At 42.1% G+C, this 8,796-nt stretch overlaps 1 protein-coding gene across 8 annotated transcripts in view; it reads left to right on the plus strand.

The window, feature by feature from the left end:
* Positions 1–8,362, plus strand: part of HMBOX1 (homeobox containing 1) — a 70,409-nt gene extending 62,047 nt beyond the window's left edge. For 2 of the 8 annotated variants that reach the window (XM_035895447.1, XM_035895444.1), the window contains 4 exons: positions 1,230–1,325; positions 3,022–3,116; positions 3,325–3,456; positions 6,624–8,362. In XM_035895447.1, coding sequence (XP_035751340.1) covers positions 1,230–1,325; positions 3,022–3,116; positions 3,325–3,456; positions 6,624–6,761 — 461 coding nt within the window. In that variant the 3' untranslated portion in view covers positions 6,762–8,362. Of the gene's footprint in view, positions 1–1,229; positions 1,326–3,021; positions 3,117–3,324; positions 3,457–4,130; positions 4,212–6,623 lie in introns of all 8 variants that reach the window. The other 6 variants (XM_035895448.1, XM_035895445.1, XM_035895446.1 and 3 more) reach the window with 6 other exon arrangements.
* The last annotated feature ends 434 nt before the right edge of the window (positions 8,363–8,796 follow it).

An 8,796-nucleotide genomic window follows, 5' to 3' on the forward strand; every position in this document is an offset into this window, starting at 1 on the left:
AGGTCCTTTTCCACCAGGCAGCTTTCCAGCCACTCTTCCCTGAGCCTGTAGCGCTGCATGGGATTGTTGTGACCACAGTGCAGGACCCGGCACTTGGCCTTGTTGAACCTCATACAGCTGGCCTTGGTCCATGGATCCAGCCTGTCCAGGTCTCTCTGCAGAGCCCTCCTCCCCTCAAGCAGATCAACACTACCACCCAGTTTGGTGTTGTCTGCAAATTTGCTGAGGGCACACTCAATCCCCTCATCCAGGTCATTGATAAAGATATTAAACAAGACTGGCCCTAGCGCAGCAATCTAATCCCAGATTTTTCTTTCTTTCGCTTATCTCATCTCTCCTTAATTCCTTAAGTTTGCAGATTGCTGCAATTACATGAATGTTTTGTAAGCTGAATGAACTTTGAGAAATGGTCTGAAACAGGGGAATCTCAGCCCCACGCAGCCTGCAGAGGACGGAGGATGCAGCTACACTGAGTAGAGCGAGGCCAAGGCCATGCTGTCCCTGCAATGCTGAATCCCTCCACCCTTCCCTCTTTTATGCTGGCGGTCGGGAGAAGGGATTGTCTCCTGTAGCTGACTGGTTGTTGGGATTTTATTTGCTGGTTTAAGTGTAAAAACTTCAGTAACCTGGTTCCCAACATATCCCCCCCGCCTTCGCCCAAAAGATCACAAGCGTCCTGGCACGGTGGAGGGTGTGATTAGTGCTGCGGGAGCACGATAGCAGCTGGTGGTGGAGAGGAGGGAAAGCAGATTGGAGGGGATGACACAAAATCTCTTCATTCATTTTGCTGCTGAAGAAAACATATCATTGAACTATATCCTCACGGCACATAGTAAGAGAACTAGCCCAAGGGTATGCAATTTGTGGCAGGGCTGTGAATTGAATTGGAGTTGTTTTGAATCTCAGTTTTGTGCTAGAGCAGCCCTCTATTCTCCTCCGGCTCTGGATTTAGTTGATTGAAGCTGCAAAGAAATTCCTGTATTTTGGATTTTAAAAAAAGAAGAAAGGCTACTTTGTTTTTAGAGAGATATTTGGCATTTATTACCAGAGCATCTGGGCACAGTACTTCGATGCACATAAAATTCACTTTATTCTCAGTTATAATAACTTTTCAGTGCTGTCTATATTGCAGGGGTGTATCACATGTGTAAGGGTCTTTTGCCTCCCTCTGGAACCCAGTGAGTAACAATGCTGTTTGGTGTTTTTTTCTTCCCCTGTTACTTTCATAGGAAAAAAGTTATCGGATTTGGAGCGAGTTACCTCCCTTAAAGTGTACAATTGGTTTGCCAACAGAAGAAAGGAAATCAAGAGAAGAGCTAATATCGGTAATGTATCAGAGAGCCTGCTCTCAAGGTTTAGTGCGTATGCTTGCTCAGGAGAGATGGAAAATATATAAGGTTGTATTAATGAAAATACTAGAGGTTCTGACATTCTTAATAGAAACGTGGAGCAATTTTAAAAATTAGTCTCTTGCTGTTCCAGCTTTTTTCTGAAATAGTAGGAATTTAATTTACAGAATTCCATCATCAATGCAGGAAAAATTATGCAGTTGTGAAGTTTTACTGGAAGATCAGTTTTAAAAACCAAAGTGAGGATCCTGTTGGTGGAAGGAGAGTAATATTTCCCTATGCTCAGGCTCCTTTGGGTATCCAAAGTAAAATCTAAAATAAAAGCTCAAAATATCTGCATTGGAAATAAGGGAAATAGAGAGGATTGCAAGTTCACAACCTTAGCATGCTGTTTAGATGAGAAGTGGCTGTTGTGAAGAGCTTTTATCTGGCTGTAAGTTTCCTTGTGTCTGTGTTCCACCAACATGTGCTTGTTCTTTCAGCCAAAACCTGGGGGTGTCTTTCCTATGGCCATCCCTGAGACCCCACAGGGATCTAAGAGTTCAGATGAGTTGTTTTAAGTCTCAGATACAGACGCTAAGACCAAAGGCTCTGCAAGGCAACTTCTCATTCCGGTTACACCTGTGATCCTTACTGCTTTCCAAGGGGTTGCACAGTAACAAGTGGCTGGAAGAAAGTAGTAATTTTTCTTGATGATCGGGGTAAAAAAAAAAGTCACTTTGGAGTTAGCCCTGCAGGCTCTTTGAGTGATGAGTAGCTGATGGTAAAGAAATTAGAAGGGACTCTGAACTTGTAACGAGTAGACCTTCTAATGTGAATAAACCTAAGATATTCTAATGAGCATAAACTCACAGTAGTGGCCAGGATTCAACAAACTTCTGCAATGCATGCAAAATTTTATGCACTTACTTAGATACTGTGCAGAATTGTGTTTGCAATACATAGATGGAGATCCATACCTGCCTATTACCAGTATTTTCATGTTACACCCTTTTGCTATCCACTTCTTTTTGCCATATTTGTGAATAAGGAAAATTTCTTTTTACAGCATTTGGTGTGTTACTGAAATTTAACCTAATTTTTTTTTTTTTTTTAAATGAAACCTGTTGAAGGTTTGGGGGGGGACACAAAACAAAGTTAGTCCAAGGTGGGTGGAGTTATAGCTGTATCTGACCTGCCTGGGGAGGAGGTTTGGAAGGAGATTAAAAAGAACCAAAGGGAGCTCTAAATGTGTGGATCCTACTGGAAGATGAAGATACGTATGTATTTAAATCCCTTAAGTGCTTTAAAAAATTTCTCCATCTATTTTCAGACGTTCCCTGCCCCCCTCAAGTCCTGCCAGTCCAAACTATGTGGGAAGATCTACAGAATGCCTTTGCCACTCCAGTGCATTAGAAATTAAGCTAATTTCTAATAGGACTGGCTAGAAAACAAGGATTCTTACTCACACACAAGTCTGTAGGTTGGCAGGGAAGGATTTCGGGCAAAAGGATTTCAGGACATGTATCTGTACATGCCCTACCTTCCCAAATACTGGAAAGTGAAGAGGAAGAGGCTAAGAACTAACTGTGTTCTTCCAGTTATTGTAACTTCTTGGAAAAAAAAAATAGTAGTTACTTTTAATTACTCTAATGCATCAGATAAATTAGGGATCCATTTGCTTTTTTCGAAGAAGCAGCAATCCTGGAGAGCCATGGAATAGATGTACAGAGTCCGGGAGGTCATTCCAACAGTGACGACGTTGATGGCAATGACTACTCAGAGCAGGTAAGCATCGTGGCTGGCCCTCGTGGCCCAAAAAAGGAGAGTTCGCGTGACACATGAAGAGGCCCTCTACCTCTCACAAATAAGATGTGTCTTGTTTTTGTTTTGCTTTTATGTAATTGTAATGGGGAAAGTGGAAGAGCACAGCTCCCCTATTTGAATGTGTTGAGCAACCAGTATTCACCCACATGGATTTATTGTCATACAACAGGACACTTGGCAAGTACGCAATGGGGAGGAGGAGGGAAGATGTTCAGAGGGAGGCAGAGAAGCAGAGAAGGTAGAAGAAGACAGGAGGATCTGCTCCAAACAAGCAAGTTACACCATTCACGCCACACGCAATGTATGAAAAATGTTAGGAGAGTGTTAACTCACCAGTGCACCATGCATAACTTGCGCTCTCCTTACCCATGGCGCCGTTCTAGTTACCCACCCTCAAGAAAGGATATACAGGTCTTTAACAGTTGCTCCTATATATCAGGCACCAACATGCTTCCCTGCCAAACTAGGCATGTGTGTTCCTCTTACACCCATTATTTCTTTCTGCAAGAAATAGCTCCATTATAGCCTGTGCTACAGCTACTGCGAGTTGCTTCTCTGGCACCCAGACAAGTACAGCAGTAAGCCCCTGCCCAGTACACTGTATAATCCCTTTTGTCAGCCTTGCCCAGCAGGACACTGAGCACCCTCCCATAAAGTGCTGAGCTCCTTCTGTTTGTCCGTGGGAGCACCTTTCAGGACCGTCTCAGGATCAGTCCCTAACACACTGACAGACAAAGGGTGAAGGGTGGGGGGGAAGGATTTGATTAAATAGAGGTTGACATTTATTTGGCCCTGTACCTGTTCCGTATTGTTCTGCAACGATGTGCCACTATTTGGATTGTTTACATATTATCTGTCTTTTTTTTTTTTTTTTTTTTTTTTTTTTTTTCTTTTTGCATTTTAACTCTTGCCTATAAAAGTCATTTCTTGGTTATTTTTAACCCTTGACAGCAACTTCTTTTTTAAATTCTCTAGCAAAAGAATACCCCTTCCCGCACTCTGAGCCCTCACCTACCCTAAAGTTGGTGACCCTTCCTTCACACACCTTCCTGACAGGTATTGCATCCCCTTCCCAATTTTCCTTCAGGTGTCAGTGTTGGCCAAAACCCCTCAGGGCTGTGTGTGCTTGGCACCAGTGGACTCGAACAGTTCACTTGGTTCTGGTTTTGATGTGAGCTGCGTTCTGCGCTACACCCAACATCTGGGGTGGGCAGATCGCTTTTAATTGACTCGTTTGAGAGAAGTAGGTAGGTCTCCCTCTGTAAAGGCTGCTAGTGGAGTGTAATAGCACTGGAATGAGTCCCTAGCATACTTGGCTCTGGCCCAGTACGACAGATATCTGGCAGAGGCATTCCCAGCCGCTCTGCTTCTGATGGGTATTAAGGCCCTTTTTATAGGTCATCTCCAGCAGATTTGGTGGAACTAACTTTACTAGCGCTAGATGGTGAGAGGCTGCTCTGTGACTGTTATAAAATCTTCTGAAACTGCTGCCGGGCACAGATAATTCCTTGTCAGTCAGATCCAGGACCTGGATACTGAGATGAAGTGTTATGTAGGCTCCCAAACTATGTTTTTCTTCTGTGTTATCCAAAATACTTTGAAAAGAGAAATGAACTGGTTATTAAAATTTATAGATCTTTGTTTAGAGTCCTTAAAGATTACGTTTCTCAGTAATCTAGCTGGGGTCCTCTGTGAAGCGTAATTAGGAATTAGCAGTGAAGCGGATTAAATGACGAGGTCTCCTGATGACCATTTAACATCCCTTAGCTGTTAAAATGATAAATTCTGTTTTCCACAGCAACACTTAAACTCTAGTAAACTTTAAAACACAAAGTTCATCCAGATACTAATGAAGTGCCTAAAACTCCAGAAGTCAGGGCTTTTTTACCATGGTAAAGATCACCGGGAGCCCCTCAGAGTGTGTGCACATCACAATATTTGCCTGACAGCTGTTGTAAATGAATTCATTCCTTTAAATAACCTTTGGATTTTACCAATCCTGGTTTTTCTGTGCCCCTCGGCGTTTGCCACATGTCATCTTAATTTAAAAACGCATAATAACACATTATAAATTTTGCAAGTTCATCACTTAAAGGCTGTTGGAAGACTGATAAATGTTTATAATTTCCTTTCTGCAAATAATAATATAAATTTTAAAATTGCGAGATCATGGTGTGGTAACTATTCATAGCCCGTTCTAAAAAGGAGAAAATGCCATGATTTTGCCCAAAGTTCCAGAAGAAATTATTTGACAGCTGGGATTACAGTTTGGATATTGCTGGTTCTCCTTCCTGTCACTGAAAACCAAGCCCTGGTTCTGACGGAGACTGAGAAACATGCACAACTCACTATAAAATTTATGCTAGAAGTGTCAGACTTTTAGGTCTGATATTGTATGGCCATTACGCACCCGTAGAAGGCAGCCCTTCTTGTTCATTGATTTTAAAATTTTCACTGCTGTCCTCTAGCAGCAAAGTTTCTCTGTATTAGCTTTGCTTGCCAGCTGTCACAGCAGTCAGCACAGTGGTCCTCTTACAGCTGAGAGACTTTGCTCCTTAGAAAATAGATGAAGAAATACATGGCGTGTAGTTCAGTGGCCTGGAGAACCTGGTGGTATCTTCACCTGCATATTTGCATTACGGTGGTTCCAGTCCCCTGAAATCATGGCAGTCTCGGAGGTTCTCAGCAACTTCTTCCCTCCACCTGTGTGAACCCAGTTTCTTCACAGGATGCTGGCTCAGACCAAGGGTTAGTCTAGGTTTGTATCCTATTTCTCAGAGAGGTCAAGAGTAGTATTTCAGGAAAAAGTATTTTTAAAGAACAGGACAATTTTAGAATGATTTTATTGTAGTAACTGCCAGCTTCTGGAAGTCAGTAGCTTTGAGAGGCTTCCTGAGCCAGGCTCTGTATCCACTTTGTTCTTAATTTACTAATTATTTGTAATAAACATTTACTGGATCAATCATCAGCCATTTCTTTTCCAAGCTGAAGAACCTGAGTATTTAGCCTCTCCTCATAAGGAAGCCACCCCATGCTTCTCTTCCCCTGGCCTGCCATTCTCTCTACCTTTTCTAGTTCTATTGTGTCCTCTTTAAATGGGATGACCAGAACTGTATATTCAAAACGTAAGCGTAGCATGAATTTGCACAGTGCCTAATGATTCCTATCTTAGTTTGGTTTCCTGACATACCTTGTGTATCACTTTTGTCTTTATAATGTAATATTTTCCTCAGAATATGACCCCCCCCCATACCTCTCTCTCGAAAATTGGGTACGCCACTCCTTGCCCTGCTTACCTTTGTCTGCACAGTGAGGGAAATCAGTCCTAAATGTTCCTTTCACTCTCTGCCCCTGTAATGAATGTGCAATTTGCTGCCCCTAGTCCATTACTTTACATGCTAGTTTTATCTGCTGGTTTTCTACTTATGGAGTAACGATGCTTCTCTCTTCTCCTTTCCGCATGCACAGGATGACAGCACTAGCCATAGTGACCATCAAGACCCCATTTCATTAGCCGTGGAAATGGCAGCAGTAAACCACACCATCTTGGCATTGGCCCGGCAAGGAGCCAACGAGATCAAGACAGAGGCTCTAGACGACGACTGATACAAAGAAAGGGGAGGGTCAAAGCAAGAAGTAACTTAGTTTTAGACGTAGCACCTTAGCAGACTTTCCTCGGTCCTTAATATGTGTTCTTACAGTATAACTTTGCAGTTTCTTGTACGTCAGTTAGCTGTTAGGGTCTTGTTCTGTGAAGATGGCATGGTGCCCTCAGCCTTTGCATATACTCTCTCAGTATTAATTCCCAATAAATAATCAATCAACCAACCAACCTCCCTCTCCCAGCCCCAGTGGCTAGAAAAATCTTGCTGCTCTGTCTTAGCATTCAAAGTGCTTCCAGGTATTTTAGACAGCCCTCAATTACAAGTCTTAGGCTACACTTAAAATCTTGGATACCCTTAGAGATCATGTTAAAAAAATAGTCTGTACGCTTTTCCTTCTCTGAGACTGAAAGGATGCAAGCTGAGGTAGTGGCACAGGGTCGATGGACACCAAATCGGGAGTATCAACAGAGAGTAAAAAGAACACTAGAAACCCCACTTCAGCATGGGAATAAATTATTTCCAGCTGCAATAAGCCGTGCCTCACTGGTCATACAGTGACTTGATCTACTTTTGGGTGCTGTGCTGAGAATGTCCATTGGAAACACATTCACATATTTCGGTTGATGTTCACATATTCAACACAGACATCCTCTACTCTCACAAGCTGCGTGGCTTAGTGGATAAGTACTGCCTTCTGCCTCTGGGACCATGATTGAAGCCCAGCCTGGGATCATATGAAAAATGAGCTGAATGTCTAATGGACAACAGTCCACTTCTCAAAACCACTATTCATTATTTGGCATGGCTAGCAGTGCCTGCTCAGAAGAGGTCTAGACTCTATTGATCTGTCATTAACAATTTCACCTTTTATTCTTCCTCTCGCCTTCTCTGTCCCCACCCTACTCCCTTCTCCACTTTGCCACTTTCAAAAGCAATGTTTTCCAGGAAGGTTATTAAGGTCATAAAATGGGTGAGTGGATTTTTACACGTCTGTGTAACTAATGCCTACGTCCTCGCTAGCCTGAAAGGTTATTGGAGAACTTTTGCATCTGACCTTTGCTAGATAACCATCACAGCATAAATATTCTCCTAAATTTGAACTTTTTTTGTTTGTTTAAAGGCAGGAGGATCTCTTACCTGAGAAATGGGGTGTGAATGTTTTGTGTTCTCTTTACTCTGTCCTTGTTAAGATGTGAGAAAGCTATACTGCTACGAGCAATTTAATTAATAATTGGAAGCCATACTGATAATGGATGTGGTAATATTTGTAAAGCAAACCTACTTTAAGTAGCAGAAACTAATGGAATTGTTTTCCTTGATCATATGTAGCACTTTTGTTACTTTTTTCTTAAAGATATTTATATTTGATAAGTCTTTTTTTTATCATTTGAGAATTCAAAATACCAAACAGCAAACTTGCATTGCAGAGTCACCCTGTGATCACCTTGTCATCTAGTATCTAAATGATGAACTGTGTGTGCATCTAAGAAAATTACATCTGCTGGCATTGTGTGGAAATGATCTCCTGGCATCCTGATAAAATGATATGTTGCTGCCGGTAAGAGGAAACATTTCAATAGAAACAGCACGGGAAGTGTTAGAGACGGGCAGGACTGTGTTACCTTAAAAATAAAGATTAAAAACCTATGTAAATTTTTTTATACGGTTATATAAAAAATTTGCATAGTGTTTCCCCAACATTCCATTTTTATCTTCCCTGTTTTTGTGGGAATAGCTTAAAAAGGGGAAAATGGCTTAGTCTGAAGGATGAGTTTCCATTTTCTCCCCTCCACTTCTGAAGGTGGAGGGAATGACGGGAAGTTGCTGTTGGCTTGCTCTCATCCCTGCCTCACGCTCAACTATCAGATAGCGTTGTGAACTCCTGAAACGTGGCTCTTCAGCAGGTTTTTAGCCAGCCTAAACCCCTTCAAGGCGCAGGCTAACTAGATCATCTTTGCATCTGTTAATCTGGTGAAAATTGCTTAGGTAAGTGTGGAGGAGATTTTGTGCTTTCAGAGGGCACAGAGTTGGCACCT

This window comes from Egretta garzetta, unplaced genomic scaffold (genome assembly GCF_000687185.1).
Source record: "Egretta garzetta isolate BGI_Z169 unplaced genomic scaffold, ASM68718v1 scaffold325, whole genome shotgun sequence".
Taxonomy (NCBI): domain Eukaryota; kingdom Metazoa; phylum Chordata; class Aves; order Pelecaniformes; family Ardeidae; genus Egretta; species Egretta garzetta.